Genomic DNA, 23,012 nt, shown 5'->3' with positions numbered 1-23,012 from the left:
GGTTGTCTTGCCAGATCTTGTCGTAGGCGTTTTGCAAGTCCAGAAAAACGGCAGCTGTCGACTTGGCAGTGTTGAAGCCTTTGCTGATGTGTTCAGTGATCTGTAGGACCGGCAGTTCAGCAGATAGGTGCGAAGTGAATCCAAACTGTTCAGGACGATTCGTCCCAGCTGCCGCAAGAGTATGGGAAAGTCGGTGAAGGATCACAGATTCAAGGACCTTCGCCATAGTATTTAGGAGGCTGATGGGCCTGTTGTTGGTCGGGAGTGTAGGGTCCTTGAACCTCTTGGGGATCGCAATCAGCTTGGCTTGTTTCCACTGAGGGGGAAAAAGGCTAGACGTGAGACAACAGTTTAAAATCTTGGTGAACAAGATGAGTGGTGTGCGGGGAAAGTGGCAAAGATGTTCATTTAAAATTCCGTCCAATCCAGGGGCCGACCGGCCACGTTTCCGTCGAAGGATGCGCTGAATTTCTGCCATGGACATAAGAAGGGGAGCAGACTGGGGTGGGCGGTTGTGGAAAGCAGCAGCAGCTGTCAGGACTTCATATTCTTCCTGTAGTTCGTTCGGAGAAAGGTCCTGGACCAGAGGGCGGTTTTGGGCCTCGAACGCATCTGCCAGCGTTTCCACAACTTGGAGGGTATCATACGACAAGCCCGATGCTGTGCGAATAGGATGGGCAGTCGCTGGCATGGAACGCCGCAGGGTGCGAATGACAGCCCAGTCAGATTTTTGGTGGAGTAGGAAAGTGGACATCTTATCCTCCCACTGTTCAGACCTCCATTCGGCGAGCCGGTGGCTGAATTCGCGTTGGAGGCGTCTCATTTGGCGTTTGTCCTGAGGGTCACGAAGCTGCTTCCACCTTCGACGGTAGCGGTTCTTCTGCACCTTCAGCTCTCGTAACAGGTGGCAAGTCGTCCATGTATGTTAAATTTTGAGGTGCAGTGGAGGTAGAGAGTTTCACTGCTTTCTGTATTTTGGCGGTAAGTTAATCCACAGCACGAGCTATATTGGCCGGTGATGCCAAATCGAGGTCGTGTCGAGTGGCGTTATTAAGTACCCTGGCAAACTTGTCCCAATTGGTGAGAGACGCACTGGAACGAACATGAAATAAAAGGGCAGTTTTCGTGAGGTGTAAAAGTACTGGCTCATGGTCAGAGGCCAGTTCGAGGACAATTGCAGCCTCCCATCTGGTATAAATTTCAAGATTTTACGTATTTACCTGCGAGAGACTGTTGATAGCGGAAATGGACCCATGCACACAAAAATTTATTTCAAATGCAACAGAAAATATCACACAGAAAAAATCTTCTGCTTCTACATCTACATTGACTGGAATACTCTTTTTCAAATTCTGAAAACGGCAGGGGTAAAATACAGGGAGCGAAAGGCTCTTTACAATTTGTACAGAAACCAGACGGCAGTTGTAAGAGTCGACAGTCACGAAAAGGAAGGAGTGGTTGCGAAGGTAGTGAGACAGGGTTATAGTCTATCCCCGATGTTATTCAGTCTGTATACACAGCAGGCAGTAAAGACAACAAAAGAAAAATTTGGAGTAGGAATTAAAGTCCAGGGAGAAGAAATAAAGACTTTGAGGTTTGCCGATGACATTGCAATTTTGCCAGAGACAGCAAATGACGGAAAAGCAGCTGAACGGAATGGACAGTAACTTGAAAGGAGGATATAAGATGAACATCTAAAAAAGCAAAACGAGGATAATGAAATGTAGTCGAACTAAATCAGGGAATTAGATTAGGAAATGAGACACTTAAAGTAGTAGAGGAGTTTTGCTACTTGGGAAGCAGGGAGGATATAAAATGCAGACTGGCGATGGCAAGATAAGCGTTTCTGAAGAAGAGAAATTTGTTCACGTCGAGTATAGATTCAAGTGTCAGGAAGTCCTTTCTGAAAGTATTTGTATGGCGTGTAGCCATGTATGCAAGTGAAACATGGATGATAAACAGTTTAGACAAGAAGAGAATAAAAGCTTTTCAGAATTTGGTGTTATTGAAGAGTGCTGAGGATTAGATGGGTAGATCACCTAACTAATGAGGAGGTACTGAATAGAATTGGGCAGAAGAGAAGTTTGTGGTACAACCTAACCAAAAGAAGGTATCGGTCGGTAGGACACATTCTGAGACATCAAGGGATCACCAATTTAGTACTGGACGGGAAGCATGTGGGGTGTTTTCGGAAATTCCCGTTACAAATTTCTCGGAATTGTAGAATAGTGTGAGTTCATAACATTTTGAATAGCAACCCATATCCGGAAACGTCAGCGAACGATGCTACAGAGCGTTGGACCTATGGGCCCTGTGGCTTGTAAATTTGTGTATACACAGGATGGTTCCGTGATGATGTTAACAACTTTCTGGCACAGTTTAGATGGATAACTGTATCGGTTTGAGTACAGGGTCACTGGTCCGGAAACGAACTAGTCGAAAATTATAACCGGAAATCGTTCTGATACCTCTGACGCTCGATCACACGTACGGCAACTGTTGCTCCTAAAGGACGTAGGGTATGCTACTTCCAGAAGTGGTAGCGTGGGCCAAAACAAGAAACAAAGTCTAGCAAATATGGGCACTAAAATGCATATCTTAAGAGCTATGTGTTTCACGCCCAGCTCATCGGGTACGTATTTTAGAGCTCATGTTTACTAGACCTTTTTTCCGTGTTTTGGTCCATACTACCACCTCTACACACTTAGCAACAACAGTAGCAGTACATGTATTCCAGTGCCAGAGGTTTCAGAACGTTTTTTGCTTGTAACTTTCGACTCGTTCGTTTCCGAACCAGTGACCCACACTCCAAATTTCTTCATTTACTCGTCTCCATAATCCTAGAAAGTTTGTAACATCATCGAGGAATCACTCTGCGTACACTCACATTTACAGACTCCAGCGCGTTCCGTTGCATCGTTGGATGACGTTTCTGGACCTAGGTTCCTATTCAAAATATTCTGCGCTTATTCCCTCTACAAGTAGAAATCTGTAACGGAATTTCCGCACGCCAATGTGAAATGTATGGCTGAGGGTACGTCCTGTTATTATATCTGCACACACAAGTGACCTAATTCCCGTAAATTCCGGGGAAACTGCCGATGAGCTCTGACGCCACGTCCAGTCACATCCCAGATGTGTTCGATCGGGTTCAGGTCTGGCGAGTTGCTGTGCCAGCACATCAACTGTAACTCGCCACTCTGTTCCTCGAACCACTCCATTACATTCCTAGCCTTGTGACGTGGCGCATTATCTTCATGAAAAATGCCACTGCTCTCAGAAAACATTATCGTCATGAAAGGATGTACGTGGTCTGAAACCAGTGTACCTCCTTTGCCGTCAGAGCTCCGCTAGACTAATTTCGGACAGCTCTATCGAATGGGCACGTAAATTTCTGATTAAAAATCTGTTATTTGTATGGGAAACAAATCGATGCTTACTGTTCACACTGAGCGTCGAATGAATTACGCGGTGAGCAATAGTTGTTTGGACTGGCTCTAGTTACACATTACAAAAACGAAATGGCAAGTATGTGACGAAATACCAGAAAAAAATGTTCCATTTGTACATTAGATCTGATAATATTCCTATGGTCAGATAATGTGCATCAACAGAGACGAATGAATCATTTTGTTTGAGTAACAGAGAGCCTCGGTGGAACCACGAAGTATTTCATTCGGTGTTTCATAGTCACAATAAAGCAAACTACAGGACAATGCTGGAAAGCTTAGTTTAGACATGTCGTACCATTATGTATTACGGTTTTATTTTGAACTCCATTTAATTTCATTTTAGTGAGGCAGCTTTCTCGGTGGAATGTTACCGTTGCGTCTATGAAGAAGACAGCAAAGTTTCTAACAAGGGAACCTCCCCATCGCAGCCCCCTCAGATTCCGTTATAAGTTGGCACAGTCGATAGGCCTCGAAAAACTGAACACAGATCAATCGAGAAAACAGGAAGAAATTGTGTGGAACTATGAAAAAATAAGCAAAATATACAAACTAAGTAGTCTATACTAAACATAGGCAACATCAAGGAGGATGTGAGCACTAGAGCGCCGTGGTCCAATGGTTAGCGTCAGCAGCTGCGGAACGAGAGGTCCTCGGTTTAAATTTTCCCTCGGGTGAAAATTTTTTATTTTCAGACAATTATCAGAGTTCAGGCACTCACACATAATCAACTTCGCTGTGCAAAATTCCAGGACATGTTCAGATTTGCTTGGACATATGCAGAATTTGACGGTCTACACACGGAAAAATTTGAAAACCTTAAAAACATATGTTTTGACACAGCACAGAGAAAACTGTGCGACTGTGAAACTGTTGCATTCATTTGTTGAAGTTAATGTGACACACTCTTATGTTTTCATCAATTTTTTGGAAGTGATTATCACATCCACAAGAAAACCTAAATCGGGCAAGGTAGAAGAATCTTTTTACCCATTCGCCAAGTTAGGTGGGTCGACAACATATTCCTGTCATGTGACGCACATGCTGTCACCAGTGTCGTGTAGAATATATCAGGCGTGTTTTCCTGTGGAGGAATCGGTTGACCTATGACCTTGCGATAAAATGTTTTCGGTTCACATTGGAGAGGCACGTCCTTTCGTCTACTAATCTTACGGTTTTGCGGTGCGGTCGCAAAACACAGACACTAAACTTATTACAGTGAACAGAGACGTCAATGAACGAACGGACAGATCATAACTTTGCGAAAGTAAAGAAAGTAAAGTTTTCAGTCGAGGGAAGACTTGAACCAAGGACCTCTCGCTCCGCAGCTGTTCACGCTAACCACGGGACCACGGCGCGCCTGTGCTCCTATTATCCTTGATGTTGTATATGTTGCCCATGGACTACTCAGTTAGTATATTTTGCTTATTTTTTCATAGTTGCACACAACTTCTTCCTGTTTTCTCTATTGATCTGTGTTCAGTTTTTCAAGGCCTATCCACTGTGCTAAATCATAACTAAATCTGAGGGGGGTGCGATGGGGAGGTTCCCCTGTAAGTGCCAGTGATCAGCTGTTTACACCGGTACCTTGTGCCTGACTAGTGCGGTATGGTATGGTTAGGCTGAAAGGAATTGCATGTGGATGAAGGGGACTTGTTGACCTGAGACGCGGTTCTGTATTTGAATTTTGAATTTTTAGAGAAGTGGAAGCCACTCACCTCCGATGCGGGCGTTGAAGGCGACGCCCACACCGCACTTGCCGTTGTTGGCAGCCATGGCGATCTCGCCGGCGCAGCGCGTACCGTGCGCGTTGGAGCCCGACGGGTCGTAACGTGGCGTCGGGTCGGGGTCGTCATCGTTGGCATCGAAGCTTATGTTCGGATCCTGCAACGTTACACCGACAATTTTAGTGACCAGTGGCGATCTCCCTACTCGATCTGTGCGAAGACGTGAATCACCAGGACATTACGATATAATTACCAGCAGAAAAATGTTCCTATCTATATAAAAGACTCTGACTGAAAAGTGGGATACCAGCTGTCCCATTCCACTTTCCTCACCAGCTTTAAAAATTCTCCCAAAAATTTTGGCGTGCGAACATATTCGCGCTTTTGTTAACATGCAGCTCCCTACAAGCTCCCCTAATTTTACTCACACCCACTAGTCAATCGCTGTAGGTCGCTGACACCCAGCCACTCCAGGTTGTCCTTCCTAACTCAGTCATTCAGCGCAACTGATTGTCATTACCTCTTTGTGTCTCTCGGTCATTATTTCCTGTGTCGCAACCACAGCCTCTTACTGCTAATAAATAATTCCTTTCTTCCCACTGCTGCTGTCTCTTCTCGCTGTATCTGCCTCTCTCTTCCGCGTTGTCACTGTCTTGTAATTTGTCTCTCATTATCACTGGCTCTCACCCACTTCCGCTTTTTCTTTCTTATTCCTCCCTTCCTGACACTGTCTCCTTCACTCTTATCGAACCAATGATCTGTTGCTGTCAATTATGTCTCGTTGTCACTGTGTCCCTCTTTTTTTCTCACACTGCCATTGTCTCTTTCGCTCGTTCTGTAAGACCACCACTGTCTACTACCTTCCAGTATTTATTACTTTTCCGACCCTTTTCCACTGCTATTGCCTTCTTTTCTTTCAGCGGGAATATGTTGGCGTGCAAAAGTTTGTGGGAAAGTTTTTGAAGGCGCTGAGGAAAGTGGAATGAGGCAGCTGGAACCCCACTTTTCGATTAGAGTCTTTTAAATAAACAGGAACATATTCCTATTTTTCGTGTTCCGATAGAAGCATAATTCCTCTGGTTCCTTCTTTTCCATGTTGCATCAGAGCTCAATTCACATGAAAAGACTGGTATTGCTCAGTAAAATGTAGGTAGTTTATTTATGTGATCTTGAAATGACGCTGACATATCGGATTTTACGCTAAAAAAAAATTTGCATGTGCTTCAGTACTAAAACATGGTAGATGATAATGGAGCCGGCCGAAGTGGCCGTGCGGTTAAAGGCGCTGCAGTCTGGAACCGCAAGACCGCTACGGTCGCAGGTTCGAATCCTGCCTCGGGCATGGATGTTTGTGATGTCCTTAGGTTAGTTAGGTTTAACTAGTTCTAAGTTCTAGGGGACTAATGACCTCAGCAGTTGAGTCCCATAGCGCTCATAGCCATTTTTTTTTTATGATAAAGGAGACACTTTACAGCACATTTGTCAGTACTATGTCGCTTTATAAACTACGTTTTCGCCTTACACCGGATACTACGTACTTATTTTATTTGTACAAGTAGAATAACAGTGAAGCTCCGTATCACGGTGAAAGGTGGCTACACTGAGCCACAGCGCCAGAGATTGCGCCAAAGAGTGTTATTTCGCCGCCTCCACTGGCAGTGCTTATTGAGAAGTAGCAGTAGGCAGTGCTTATTGTGAAGTAGCAGTGGGCAGTGCTTGTTGAGATGTGGTAGTGGAGAGTGCTTATCGAGAAGTAGCAGTAGGCAGTGCTTATCGAGAAGTCGTGGTGGAGAGTGCTTGTTGAGATGTAGCAGTGGTGAGTCGTTGTTGAGAAGTTCCCATGGAGAGTGCTTGTTCAGATGTTGTCATATTATTTTAATGGGCTACACACCAGATATTGTTGGATTGGGGATGCTGTAATGATCAGAGTGTGCTTTTCGTCAAGATATATGAAGGTAAAAAATTCCTTTTTTTTCATTATTTCAATGTCTTAAACAATAATGCCTCTTGGTCACAGGTTCAGTCAACAAAGCATCTGGCTCGTGTTCTTGTATTAGACTGTATTTCTGGTTTCTATGTGCAATTATAGTATTTCTGTTTATTTTTTTTAATTACTTCAGTATAAATGGTGTTTAAAATATCTGGTCTTATTGAGGAAGAACCGTGCCAGATGTGTACGCTGAATCACACTTCCACACACAGAACAGCTACACTTGTGTTTTGGTGTTTCGTAGGTTTTATAGTTGCTGGGGACTTAATTAATTTATTGTGTTAACGGAAATTACCTTTCATTCTTTGTTGTTATTCTATGCAGTCAGATTGCGGAGTAATACTAGTCAGGGCCAACCGGTTACGAGACTGCGTAACCGTACAGTCAGCTACTAAATCAAAAAATTGAAATTATTTGCATTATATTTAATAAAGCCCCCATGCACGTGGCGACCGCTGCTTCGGATCGTCCCTTGGAATTCTTCTGATTGTAAAAATAGCAGACAGTAGTATTGTTGTAGTAATTTGTATTTTAGTAATTGTAGTCTATATTGCATGTGTAGATTTGGTAATTGTCATTCTTCCAATGGTATTTTTGCAAAATTTAATTTTTGATGTCTTGTATACGCGTGTGACAATTTCGTGCAATTATGAAGATTTCAATTGTTCGTTAATCGTGTTTGAGGGAAGCATTTCGTGTGAATGATATTGTTGGAGATAGTCTCATTGTCTGTAATTTTCGTATAGTGACGAATTTTGTATGCTTTGTAAATGATTACGCGATCGATGAAAAAGGCAAAAATGATGGATAGTGAGAATGACGAAATTGTTAACATGGCGAACTCGCCAACACAGGAGAACAGTATGATGAATAATGAAGTTGAAAACAATTTAATAAGTCGGGAAAATAGTCTGGAACCAATTCAAAAATTTTTCACAATCAAAAAATTTTCAGAATTCGAGATTAGTGACAGAAGATTCTGGAATAGTATCGAATACAGATAGCTTCACGGCTATGTCGAAGGAAGCTGGTTTTGCGGGAAATATTAGGGGCGAAAAGAATTTTGAACCAGTTAATATGGAGCAGTTGATGGGTGCAATATTAAATTTGGGATCTGAATTAAAAACAGTGGGATCACAAATAGGAACAATTAAAACAGAGATAGGAACAATTAAAACTGATATGGGAACAATGGAAACACAGTTAGGATCTGAATTGAAAACAATGGCAACACGGCTAGAAACTGATATGGGAACAATGGAAACTCGGTTGGACTCACAAATAGGGACATGTTTCAAAAACATGAAAGATGAATTAAAGAAAGAAATTAGAGAAGTAATACAACTGATTTTGAATGCTCACAATAATAGATTAATTTCAATAGAAATCAGACAAAAGGAACAGGGTAGAGAACAGGAAGAAAGAGATCGCGTGATAGTACAAAAAATTTCAGAGTTAAATTTACAATGTGCACACGATAAGGAAGAAATATTTGAGAGAATCGAGGAATCCGTACCAAATTACAGAATAAATAACCTAACACAACAATATGAACAGTTAACTACTAAATGTGGCAATACTGAAACCCGAGTCGCGACACTTACGGAAGACGTAAATAAACAGAAAGAAAAAATAGGTGACTTATCGGAAAGAGTTGAGGAGATTTCAGATAAATTTACAAATCTTAGTTTAAATGGGGACAGATTCGGATGATACAGCTCCATTACCATTTGCAGAAACCGAAGAGTACCAGAACATAAATAAGCATGTTGAAAAACAGGGAAAATTTAATGAACGCGTTAAAAGGGAATTTGAGGCATTACAAAAGCAAGTCAAACAAATTAAAGGCGAAATCGTAGGAAAAGACAGCAGAAGAAATTTAGAATCACAGATAGCAGAAGGGTTTGAAGAAAGTAATTTGTTTCATTTACGGGATGCAACAAGAGAGCGCCAGGCGCGCAAAATTGACAATAATCGACGTTCGGACTGGGATAGACGCGGTAGGTCTTTGTCGCCACGAGGAGAAAACTTCGACTATAAACACTTCTTAACTGTTCGGAAATTTAAGATCTTTCGCAATTCTAAGAATGACATACATCCATGTTCATGGTTAGATCAATTTATGTACGCACTTCCACCAAATTGGCCACTAAGTCACAAACTGGAATTTATGTGCGGCTATTAATGTCCTCAGGGGATTCGCTACACTAAGTGAATATGTGCCGTAGCATGCACAGGGCCCAGAGCTGTAGTGGTGCTATTTCCCTTTTAGTTTTCTGCACCGCTGCCTACTCTTCTACTATTCTTTGTATCTATCAGAACAACTCTTCAACTATCAATCTATCTAGAGAGTCGGTAAAGAATAACCGGATATGACTATTTTACCCAAAAGTGATTTCGGAAATTACCGTCTGGACTTACTGTATCTTCAGCAGCATTCATTCGTAGTTTAAACGAAATTTTACCTGTTCATCTTCTTGACAATATTGCTTCATATGTTGACGACATTCTTATTGCTAAACGTTCTTGGAGTGAGCATAACAAAATTTTGGATTCATTATTACGTATTTTTGCAACGGTTGGCATTACAGTGAACTTGGAAAAATCTGAATTTGGTCGTTCTCAGGTGAAATTTCTTGGTCATATTATTTCTACAGAAGGTATTCTCTCTGATCCAGAGAAGCTAGACGCTATTTGTAATTATGCTGTTCCTACTACAAAACGTGATGTTCGTAGTTTCCTTAGTGTCTGTAATTTTCTTGGACGCTTTGTTAGATTGGACAATTTGGCCACACCTCGTTTATGTTAACTATCTGGAAAGAATTGTAATTGGTGTTGGGATGAGTAAGCTCAATCAGAATTTGAACAACTTCGTGATGCTTTAGTTGCTGCTCCACTTCTTTCACATCCGTATTTATCTAAAGATTTTTGTTTGGCGACGGACTCATCATACAAAGGCCTAGGTGCACACTTATTTCAGGAGATAGAAGATAACGGCGTTGTAGTGCAGAAAACTATTGCTGATCTGTTCTTGCCAAATGCAAATTATGTCAAAAGGCTAAGCCGCCAACTATTTCTCATAGAGCACCGTTGTTTCCTATCATTCCAGCGAAATTAAAGGACATGGCTGCAGTCGATTTGTTCGGTCCAGTGGTTCGTTCTACTAATGGTTTTGCGTACATTTTAGTAGCAGTGGAATTGACATCAAAATATGTGTGTTTTACACTTTTACGCAAAGCAACAGCTCGTTCAGTATCGAATGCTTTCATCAAACATTTTCTTAAAGAAGTGGGTCATGTTGATAAGGTTATATCAGATAATGGATCACAGTTTCGTTCTAAAATTTGGCTTCGTACTCTACGGCGTCGTAAGATTAAACCAATTTTCATTTCACTTTTTCATCCTCAATCTAACGCTTCAGAGAGATGGATGAAGGAAATCAATAAATTGTGTCGGCTTTATTGTCATCAGAATCACAGAACGTGGGATCGGTATCTTCATATTTTTCAAAACATTCTGAATGAACTCCCTAATGATTCAACTTCTTTACCGCCTATATTGATATTAAAAAATAAAGCACCGACAAATCGCATTTCTGAAATTGTTCCTTTTCCGCCTACACGGAAACTGCGGCATTCTGAAGTTGTTAATCTGGCTCTACAAAATATTGCATCTGCGGCTGCTAGAAGAGATAAATCAGCTAAATGTCCTGGTCGTTTAAAAACCTTGTCAGTTGGTCAAAAGGTGTTAATTAAGTCTCATCGTTTGTCTCACAAAGGAAAAGGCTTGTGCCGCAAATTTTTTCTGCTTTATAACGGTCCATATAGAGTTCGCAAAATTATTCATGATAACACTTTCGAAGTAGAAACTCTTAAATCTCGGCGCTCTAAGGGAATACATCACATATGGAACGTTAAAATTCTTGTGGGATGACATACTTTTGAAAAACTAACAGCTACATGTAAACATGCAGAGAATACAAGGATACCGCGCTGTGTTCTGGCGGCGGCACATACTGAAAGCAAGTCAAGTCTGTGCGCCGCACAAGGCAGTCGTTGACCGCAAACAATTACTGCCTACGTCACGCGCCTACAGCTGATAGAGCGCTCAGTGCGAATGCACTGACAGCCGTAAATAAATACACAGTCTAAATTCTCCGATTAAATTCAGTATAAAGCTATAGTGACTTGATAAATTATGTTATTAACGTTGAGTATTTTTCAGGATACGGTTGTATAAAATATTTAAGAACTTCAGGTATATTGTGTGTGTGTCCGACGTTAAGAGGACTTGCTATCGAGAAATTTTCAGGAAGAATGTAATTTCGAAGAAGAAATTAATAAACTAAAAAGGTAACTATTAATTGAGTTTATTTTTCAGGTAACATATTTCCACTTTGGTACGTACTTTAGACGTAATTTGCTGCTCGCGATTACGTGATTCATACTTTGTGCTAAATTTCATGTTCTATGAATGTACTTGTGAAGCGACGTGCTTGCGTACATTAACTGATTTTGACAATGTTTTATTAATGAACAGGGTTGTTACTTGTGAATATTATGCATCTCTTGGCTGCACTGCTTTTTCACTCATGTCATATTTTTTTGTTATGTGCCTGCTGTGCTTATTTATTTAAATTAAAATTGTCACCTGATTAGTTGTGCTGATATGGTTATATATGTAAGTTATACTTCGTGATTTATCTGCTTGCGCCTTCATGTTTACTTGTTAAGATTACATACGAACATTTATTTGCTTATGCTGATATGATGCTAATGACCTATTTATTACGTAAGATACATATTTGCTGCTTTGCCTATGGATAGCATATTAACACATTTCTGTTTTCTTGTCATAACTACTCTTTATTTTGGTTTACAGAAATGCTGACATGCGGTGTACGAACATAGAGTTCAGGTTACAGTATGGTGTTAATTACAGATTGTTCGCTTGGCAGAGCCTCGTTGTAGGAATTGTGTTGCATCCACTTGTTGACATTCTGTTCTCTACTGGTATATTTACTCGCTGTTGCATGTTTTGCTTACGCTCAGTGACTTATATTTTTAAGATAAGAAAATGAACTATAATGTTACAAACGACTTTAGTACAAGAAATTTCAGTGAAGTCACATGAGCTGGAGGTTTTATGGAAGCTGTATAAATTTATGCTAATAGAAAGGAAGCTAACGACATGACATACCAACACTAGGTTTAGACCATTGACAGTAATTACACTGCATTCTTCGTGAGCAATTGAAATAGTGACACTTGACACAAGAAATACTCCACATGTTTGCTTCTGTTTTGCCATGATTCTTGAAGTGGTGTACACACTGTGAAATATTACTATCATTCACACTCCGAACTCGTACTTACTTACTGAAAGTTATTCAAACTGAAGGCTGTTAGAGGTCATGTATGCATTTCTTTTATTTTATGATGGACAAGGTAACCAAAATCTATTTTATAATTCATAATGAGTATAAGATTTGGGTCAGATGGATTACACAGAGGTTGTGTGTGGACGTTGTGTCTTCGGATTGTATGGGATGATGAATTGAAGTTTGCACTAGGATTTATCTGTACTTGTTCGAGGAGACTGACTAGAAGAAAGAGTTGTTACGGAAGTGAAAAGATATTGGCGATAAGGTTTATATGTGTCGACGTATTGAAGAGGTGTTATTGAGATATTGAGATTGTGTGATGTTGATGATTATTGGAGTTTTGTTGGACAAGAGGTAAGGTAAATGATATTGATGATAAGGTTTATATGGATCAACGTAAGAGGTATTATTGAAGTATTAAGTTTATGTGATGATAATGATTATTGGAGTTTTGGTGGATAAGAGGTAAAGTAAGTGAGGAGCATATTTTTTTTGTTGGTTTATATGGAACAAGGAGGATGAAGATGGCAGACTAGAACACTCAAGTGGAAGGAAGATTGTCTACACACACACTTTGTTAAATCAATAAGCAGTACATACTTTTTTTTTTGGAGAGAGGAAGTAATTGCATATCTTGGCACACTGACAGTTGTTCAGCAACCGTACATTTTTATTTGGCTTGGCAAACATTGGTCTTGACATGATGGCTATGAAGTTGACTACTATTATTGAGTGTTATACATTGCTGCCACTACTACTTGATACACAAGTTGAACATAAAATTTTGGACAGAATTGCATTTACACAGTTAACACTATTCAATTACACAGTAGTACTTAATGTGGATGAAAGATGAGTGAGTGTGTTTTGTGTGTTTTCCTTTCCTAATCCCAAATGATTGGTACCGACCTATCTCCTAAATATTATTTTACATGTTTGTTGTGGCTTGCACTGACACCCATAAATATTATAGGTTTACTGTTATTTGTGTATTGTAATAGTTAATATGACAATTATCTGATATCATTTGTGTGTTTACTATTATTTGTATGTTTAGTGTACGAGCATTGATAATAATTTTGTAAAAGCAATTGTGTGTGCCTTCAAACTGTTGTTCGTGCTTGCACCTATTGAACATTGCTGGGTGCCACTTGGAAATGTTTAATTTATGCTGATGAACTGTGATGAACTGTTCAATTAGTGATAGTGAATATTATGGACTGTTACGTGCACCTGTTCAACATTACTGGGTGCCACTGATGGACTGGTTCTACTGAAATGATGTCACTTGGTGCTGCCTGCACCTGCTCAACATTGCTGGGTGCCACTGTTGGAACTGCTCAACCAGTGATGAGATGTCACTTGTTGGTGTCTGCACCTGCTCAACATTACTGGGTGCCACAGATGGACTGTTTTTACTGAAATGGTATCACTTGTTGGTGTCTGCACCTGCTCAACATTACTGGGTGCAATTGATTGAATAATACTTATGTAAACTATTATGTAAAATCATTTGCATGAAAGCATTTGTATTCCTTACTGTACTTTATATATTAGGTTATTGCAGGGTCAGTGCAAAGCCAAAATTTATTTAGTTATGTGGTATTTACTTATAAATATTATCTTTCATTTTTGTCTGTATTTTTTTGGACGAATTTGGTAGTATTTTCACCACCAATGCTGGCAAAAATACCATCAAATTCTGGCCCGTCGAGGAGGGGCATATGAAAGGTGGCTACACTGAGCCACAGCGCCAGAGATTGCGTCAAAGAGTATTATTTCGCCGCCTCCACTGGCAGTGCTTATTGAGAAGTAGCAGTGGGTAGTGCTTGTTGAGATGTGGTAGTGGAGAGTGCTTATCGAGAAGTAGCAGTAGGCAGTGTTATCGAGAAGTCGTGGTGGAGAGTGCTTGTTGAGATGTAGCAGTGGTGAGTCGTTGTTGAGAAGTTCCCATGGAGAGTGCTTGTTCAGATGTTGTCATATTGTTTTGATTGGCTACACACCAGATATTGTTGGATTGGGGATGCTGTAATGATCAGAGTGTGCTTTTCGTCAAGATATATGAAGGTAAAACATTCCTTTTTTTCATTATTTCAATGTCTTAAACAATAATGCCTCTTGGTCACAGGTTCAGTCAACAAAGCATCTGGCTCGTGTTCTTGTATTAGACTGTATTTCTGGATTCTATGTGCAATTATAGTATTTCTGTTTATTTTTTTTAATTACTTCAGTATAAATGGTGTTTAAAATATCTGGTCTTATTGAGGAAGAACCGTGCCAGATGTGTACGTTGAATCACACTTCCACACACAGAACAGCTACACTTGTGTTTTGTTGTTTCGTAGGGTTTATAGTTGCTGGGGACTTAATTAATTAATTGTGTTAACGGAAATTTCCTTTCATTCTTTGTTGTTATTCTATGCAGTCAGATTGCGGAGTAATACTAGTCAGGGCCAACCGGTTACGAGACTGCGTAACCGGACAGTTAGCTACTGAAAATTAAGAGTATTTGCATTCATTATATAATTAAGCCCCCATGCAACGGAAACGGATAAAGATACGAAGAAAATGTTCAAGGTTATTCGATATCGGGACCTTTGGAATACATCGTAAAAATTACTGTCGTCTGATGTGCATAGCCGTCTTGGAGACCCCGGCTGGGTATCGGTACCCAAAGAACAAAATTTTGGGGTGTTCCTCGACTACAGATAAAGATTTCTGAAAACAGAGAGATAGCTCTCTTAGAGAAATGCCTAGAGAATATACAGTTAAGGTTTGAGCAATTTGCTGAGGTTATTTATTGTTTAGTTTTCGCCTCATGTCAGATTGTAAGTGTAGCTGTCACTTTGAACCTGTGTACCTTGGAAAGGGATAAAATTATCAAGAAAATTTTCGAGTTTGCTCGACATCGGGATCTTAGGAACATATTCGAAAATATTCAGCCATCTTGAGACCCTCAGATGGGTTTTGGTCCTCTGACGACGCCGAAAATATAGTGAGGAAACCTTTTCTGCGGTTCTCCGAGGGACCGCCCATGAACCAATGCTGCCTCCATAAGTCCCGTCAAGACCATCGCAGGCCACATAAAATGTAAAAAGAAGCAACAGATTTGCCCCATTTGCATAAGGAGGATAGTGTAATGTGCATACTATAGTGAAAAGTAATAGTATAGTAATTGGTGGTGGTGGTGGTGGTTAGTGTTTAACGTCCCGTCGACAACGAGGTCATTAGAGACGGAGGGCAAGCTCGGGTTAGGGAAGGATTGGGAAGGAAATCGGCCGTACCCTTTCAAAGGAACCATCCCAGCATTTGCCTGAAACGATTTAGCTAAATCACGGAAAACCTAAATCAGGATGGCTGGAGACGGGATTGAACCGTCATCCTCCTGAATGCGAGTCCAGTGTGCTAACCACAGCGCCACCTCGCTCGGTAGTATAGTAATAGTATAGTATAGTAATAGTATGGTAATAGTGTAATGTGCATACTGTAAGATAGTGGCACTAAGACGATCCTTTTATTGGGTATAAAAATGGTGTCTAGCCCAAGAACTATCCAAAACACATTACGCTACTTCTCTATAACGAATCGACCTCGTGGTATGAAGACCGTAAAATACTGTTTTTATGCGCGGCGTTTTTGAACACATTAGGTACGCTTGGTGTTGTAGCATACCGATTTATGATTTTCTCCGCAGTAGACAATAATGAAAAATGTGGTGTATCCTTCAGCAATTAACGTTTCCTTTAAGCGCATAAAAGGACCACACCCTAACACAACCTCCTCTGAATTCATTGTTGACACTACAAATGACGGTCGACAATGTTCTCCAAACATTCGCCAAACCCTTTAGTCTGGTTCCCACTGGCTGTAGTGTGATTCATCACTCAAAATCACTCATTTTCAGTCATCCACTTTCCGTTGATGTCACTCTTTACACCACCTCTAGCAATGCTTAGCATTGACTACGGGACTGTGTGACGTTTGAGGAGTTACCTTGACCACTGTACCCCATTCTTTTTAACTACCTATGCACAGTCATTGTGGTAGCTGGACTGTCACATTGAAACTCATGAGTGATTCTTTCATCTGATTTCATGCGATTTTTCACAACCACCTTCCACTATGCTCGACGGTACCTGTTCGTCAGTGTATGAGTTCTACCTGGTTTTGGTGTAGCTGTAGTTATCACTTCGCGTTTACACTTCACAATGATATCACAAACAGTTGCCTTTGGCAGCTTTAGAAGTGTTGAAATGTCCTTGATGGATTAGTTACTCAAGTGACATCCAGTAACCAGTCACGTTCGAAGTCACTGAGCTCACCTGATCGAACCATTCTGCTATTACTGCTTCTCTTCTGGCAGCACTCCCCGCCTTCTTTTATACTGTCGAGTTCGACTCCCGTGACATCTAGTGGTCTGTTCCGGATTCCTGGACTCGTCCGGATCCGACACAGTGCGAAAGAATCAAACTCAGACGGCTAGGAACCTGCCGTTGTGGAAACACTGGGGCCCCAGAACGTGCAGATGTATAACGTAAAATATACACTGGTGTCCAAAATTAAACAGATGTCAGTACGATCGTGTTCCAGACGGATGAAGGCATTCCGGTCAACGGACAACCAAGCCAGCGATGACGTCAGGGCACCCATAAGCCGGGGTAATATTTGTCGGGAAGTCCCACATCCACAATCGCCGTGTACACAGCCAAAGACGGTGCAGTATGGTACACAAAAGACGCCTACCAGACCCTAGGTGGTGGTGGGCCATAGGAAGAATGGAAGCAGGACAGTCGCAAACTGATATGGGCCAATGGCTTAATGTGGATCATTCTGTTGATTCTCGGATGAGGTGACAATTTATAGAGACAGAAACTGTATCCCGGAGACCAGGACAGGCCGACCACGTGCGACAGAAAGAGTGGACCATTATTTGACTGTAAGGGCACGACGGTACCGCTTTGGTACTGCACTGCAACTGGCATCCTCTGGACGGGTTGTATCGAGACAAACGGTGTGCGGAAGGCAAGCAGAGTGGCCTTTGTTGTTGGAGACCTGCTGTCTGTTTCTGGAGTGTCTTTAAAGAAGGGAACCTTTAGAGTGGAGCCGCCAACATGCCACCTGAGTGGTCGAACAGGGGGCTAGTGTTCTTTTCACAGATGAGTCCCAATTTAGTGTTGAGAGTTATTCTCAACGGATTCGCATTTCGGGACCCAAACATTGTGGAAAAAGACCGATATCGGGAAGGATCCCTAATAGTTTGGGCAAGGAATACATTGACAACTCGAACAGCTCTTGTACATGTGAATCGGAAAGGTTTAACTGGTGTCAGGTATCGTGACAAGATCTTGGGATCTAATGTGAGATTGTTGGGAGACGCTGTGGGCCCCGACTTCGTACTGATGGACGATAATGCTCGACTCATGGACCACGGGTTGTTGACGTTTCTTTGGAAACGGAAGATATACCATGGTGCATGCCTGGCATGCACTAAGGAGACGGGTTTCATCACGTCAGCATCCACCAACGACTCTCCAAGACTTGCGAGCAGCCCTGCAGCAAGAATGGGCGTTATTGTCTCAACGTGATACTGACGACATTATTCACAGCATGAGCCAAAGCTGTCAGCTGGTCAGCCTGTATTGCTGCCAGATGTGGTCACACCCCATACCGAGCACATTAACCAGTTGTCGGAATGTGTGTGCAAATCCTGTAAGTTGGAAGACTCGAAGAACGATTTTGTCTACCAGTTTGCATGTTGAGTTGTTTACGTTCTCTTTTCTTCGTTTCTACTACTATCAACTGTTGATACTGTTTTGTGGCAAAATAAACGCAACCTTGACAAATTTCCGTTTGTTACTTTAATTTTGGCTACCAATGTGTAAGCTAGATAGCCATGTATTACACCATCTATTGCATACACACTGCATTGGTTTCATTGGTATCACACTACAAGATGTGTATCGTAATCATCATGCACCTGTGTGGTGAATGTAATGACCGGTAGATAATGCAATTAGTGACAGTAACTTCTGTTTCTAATTCGTCATTATATCTTGTTTGTTTCGCTTTCTTTGATGGGATGGAGGAACGGCAGAAGTCGCCTGTTTTGAGGCAAACAGCCACAATTTCATTGTGATACCAATCGCTTCACCTTATCAGAACCTACACACAACATATTTATACGTTGTATATATTGTAATCCTTGTGTTCCCCTACAGCGTTGGTCCTCTGTGGCACCCTCCAATATCATGAAACTCATTCCCTGATTTCGTAACACAACTCACAACCCTAGTTCTTCATTTATTAAATATTGCTTCAAGTCCATTTGGTTTTTTTAATAATTAAATTCAACAGTATACTGTACATTGAAAACATTATTACACAGAACCGAGGCATGCATTCAGCTGTGTAAGGAGACCTTTTGTGAGACTGTTGTATAAAAATTAGTTAATATCCTGGATTCATAAATGACATTTACGATGCCGGTGGAGAGAGGTCAAATGCAGAATCAATAGTGGCACAATGAGTCAATCGGTGTCAGTTAAACGCAAAAGAAGACATCGTCTGTCTGTGCTGAGTCTTACACTTTTTTTTAACCTATGAAGGTCGGTTTGAATAAGTTGTGGAGCCCGACTGACAAATTCCTCTTATTGTCAGTGCTTAGAAATTTTTCCAAGTTAGCATCTGCAGAAGATTCTGTAGTTCAATGGTAACGATGCATGGTGATTACGTTCGATCGTCATCATTTCTAAAGTTGAGACAAGGGGATAGCGTTCTGTGAGAAACTTTGTGGAATTAATAATGAAGTAAATGAGCTGTAACTTGTTGTTGTTGTTGTGGTGTTCAGTCCTGAGACTGGTTTGATGCAGCTCTCCACGCTAATCTATCCTGTGCAAGCTCCTTCATCTCCCAGTACCTACTGCAACTTACATCCTTCTGAATCTGCTTAATGTATTCATCTCTTGGTCTCCCTCTACGATTTTTACCCTCCACGCTGCCCTCCAATGCTAAATTTGTGATCCCTTGATGCCTCAGGACATGTCCTACCAACCGATCCCTTCTTCCAGTCAAGTTGTGCCACAAGCTTCTCTTCTTCCCAATCCTATTCAATACCTCATCATTAGTTACGTGATCTACCCACCTAATCTTCAACATTTTTCTGTAGCACAACATTTCGAAAGCTTCTATTCTCTTCTTGTCCAAACTATTTATTGTCCACGTTTCACTTCCATACATGGCTACACTACTTACAAATACTTTCAGAAACGACTTCCTGGCACTTAAATCTATACTCGATGTTAACAAATTTCTCTTCTTCAGAAACACTTTCCTTGCCATTGCCAGTCTACATTTTATATCATCTCTACTTCGACCATCATCAGTTATTTTTCTCCCCAAATAGCAAAACTCCTTTACTACTTTAAGTGTCTCATTTCCTAATCTAATTCCCTCAGCATCACCCGACTTAATTCGACCACATTTCATTATCCTCGTTTTGCTTTTGTTGATGTTCATCTTATATCCTCCTTTCAAGACACTGTCCATTCCGTTCAACTGCTCTTCCAAGTCCTTTGCTGTCTCTGACAGAGTTTCAATGTCATCGGCGAACCTCAAAGTTTTTATTTCTTCTCCATGGATTTTAATACCTACTCCGAAATCTTCTTTTGTTTCCTTTACTGCTTGCTCAATATACAGATTGAATAGCATCGGGGAGAGGCTACAACCCTGTCTCACTCCCTTGCCAACCACTGCTTCCATTTCATGTCCCTCAACTCTTATAACTGCCATCTGGTTTCTTTACAAATTGTAAATAGCCTTTCGCTCCCTGTATTTTACCCCTGCCACCTTTAGAATTTGGAAGAGAGTATTCCAGTCAACATTGTCAAAGGCTTTCTCTAAGTCTACAAATGCTAGAAACGTAGGTTTGTCTTTCCTTAATCTTTCTTCTAAGATAATTCGTAGGGTCAGTATTGCCTCACGTGTTCCCACATTTCTACGGAATCAAAACTGATCTTCCCCGAGGTCGGCTTCTGCCAGTTTTTCCATTCGTCTTTAAATAATTCGCGTTAGTATTTTGCAGCTGTGGCTTATTAAACTGATAGTTCGGTAATTTTCACATCTGTAAACACCTGCTTTCTTTGGGATTGGAATTGTTATAGTCGTCTTGAAGTCTGAGAGTATTTCGCCTGTCCCGTACATCTTGCTCAACAGATGGTAGAGTTTTGTCAGGACTGGCTCTCCCAAGGCCGTCAGTAGTTCTAATGGCATGTTATCTACTCCCGGGGCCTTGTTTCGACTCAGGTCTTTCAGTGCTCTGTCAAACTCTTCACGCAGTATCGTATCTCCCATTTCATCTTCATCTACATCCTCTTCCATTTCCATAATATTGTCCTCAAGTATATCGCCCTTATATAATTTCTCGTTCCTTGAGCAATCTCAAGAATTAAGAAGTTCACTTGGTAACCTATCCCCTGGCATCCTAGTAACATGTTCATGCTATTTAAGTTGGAGTGTTTGTACACCACGTACCATTCTTCTGCATGCCACTATTGTCTTATGCTTTCTTTCCTCTCTGGCGTTCTCAGTATTATGCCACTTAGAGACCGTAAAAACCTGAGCCGTGCAAGTTTTGTTCTAGTTTTATCACATTCATAAAGGGTCCATCATAAAGTCACTGTAGAGGAGTCAGTTTTGATATTAATTTATGTTACCTGGTCTAAGGCGCTGCAGTTATAGACTGTACGGCTGGTCCCGGCGGAGGTTCGAGTCCTCCCTCGGGTATTGGTGTGTGTGTTTGTTCTTAGGATAATTTAGATTAAGTAGTGTGTAAGCTTAGGGACTGATGACGTTAGCAGCTAAGTCCCATAAGATTTTACACACATTTGAAGATTTTTTTGAAACCTGTTTGTATTTATTTTGTCATTTGTTTAACGGGATAATTTTTAATATTCCATTTAATTAATAGTGCTTCGTCAAATTATTTTCTTTCTGTTTGGTTTGTAAATTAGGAACTACGGCTCCCGAAACACAAAGTATGCTACTTATTCTGTAATCGATCGTTAGTTTGTCTTGAAAGATTTTATCCAAAAATTTTTTCTATGTTGAATATAGATCTTTATAAATTATCTTCACTTTCAGCCGTCTGCAAATAATAATAATCGCAACAACGAGCTTCTTCAATTTTTGTATCTCATGGATTAGTTTCTTTCATTTCCTGGATTTTTTAGCCGTTATAGGTAACAAATAACAGTGGCGGTAGAAGACGTCCTTCACAGAATTCGTAGTTAATATAGTTACTGGACCAATTCAGTTTTGATGAGTGAGGGTTGGAATTAGCACATTACTTCATTAACTAAATCGCCGGGAACGTGGTAATTTTCTAGTACTGGCCACCGTAAATGTCTTTTGATTCAGTCATAAACTTTTTCAAGATGGGAATATCAAATACAAGGGAAAGTTAACATGTATTCTTTTGTCTATTGACTATCCGTCTATAAATATGGCAACTATATGTTGATATTAGTTCGTAAAGCTACGTTGCTCTTCTCCAAGCATCCGCTCTACAATGTTCCGAAATTCCCTACACATGACTATTGTATATATTTTGCTTACTGTTGTTAACAATGAAGTTCCCCTATAATTTTAGAAAATTCTTCAAAATAAGTGACTTTTACCAAGTGATGTATCATTGCGAAGTGCAGTTCTCGAAATTTCTTATCAGCACAAAATCTGCGTCTCTGGTAACTTCCTGAATGCAGTTTGATTTTATTTCGTTTTCTTGCTTTCCAGGTTTCGAGTAATTAACACGCAACATGAAACTTCCTGGCAGATTAAAACTGTGTTCCGGACCGAGATTCGAACTCGGGACCTTTGCCTTTCGCGGGCAAGTGCTCTAACCATGTGAGATACCCAAGCACGACGCACGCCCCCTCCTCACAGCTTTAGTTCTGCCAGTACCTCGTCTCCTGCGAACCTTGGAGAGCCTAGAGCACTTGTCCGCGAAAGGCAAAGGTCCGGAGTTCGAGTCTCGGTCCGGCACACAGTTTTGATCTGCCAGGAAGTTTCGTATCAGCGTACACTCAGCTGCAGAGTGAAAAAATCTCATTCTGGAAACATCTCCGAGGCTGTGGCTAAGCCATGTCTTCGCAATATCCTTTCTTCAGGAGTGCTAGTTCTGCAAGGTTCGCGGGAGAGCTTCTGTAAAGTGTGGAAGGTAGGAGACGAGACACTGGCAGAAGGAAAGCTGTGAGGAAAAGGGGGGGGGGGGGGGGGGGAGGGCGTGAGTCGTGCTTGGGTAGCTCAGATGGTAGAGCACTTGGCCGCGAAAGGCAAAGGTCCCGAGTTAAAGTCTCGGTCCGGCATACAGTTTTAATCTGCCAGGAAGTTTCATATCAGCGCACACTCCGCTGCAGAGTGAAAATCTCATTCCGAATACGCAACATTCTTGTGAAAGGAAGACAATA

General features: G+C 41.1%; 1 protein-coding gene across 2 annotated transcripts in view; it reads right to left on the bottom strand.

Moving 5' to 3' along the window:
• Positions 1–23,012, bottom strand: part of LOC124804929 (neuroendocrine convertase 1-like) — a 499,313-nt gene that overhangs the window by 143,605 nt on the left and 332,696 nt on the right. For both annotated transcript variants that reach the window (XM_047265304.1, XM_047265305.1), the window contains exon 6: positions 5,168–5,333. In XM_047265304.1, coding sequence (XP_047121260.1) covers positions 5,168–5,333 — 166 coding nt within the window. The remainder of the gene's footprint in view (positions 1–5,167; positions 5,334–23,012) is intronic.

The sequence above is a fragment of the Schistocerca piceifrons genome, chromosome 7 (genome assembly GCF_021461385.2).
Source record: "Schistocerca piceifrons isolate TAMUIC-IGC-003096 chromosome 7, iqSchPice1.1, whole genome shotgun sequence".
Taxonomy (NCBI): Eukaryota; Metazoa; Arthropoda; class Insecta; order Orthoptera; family Acrididae; genus Schistocerca; species Schistocerca piceifrons.
This window is presented reverse-complemented; position numbering and strand designations above follow the sequence as displayed.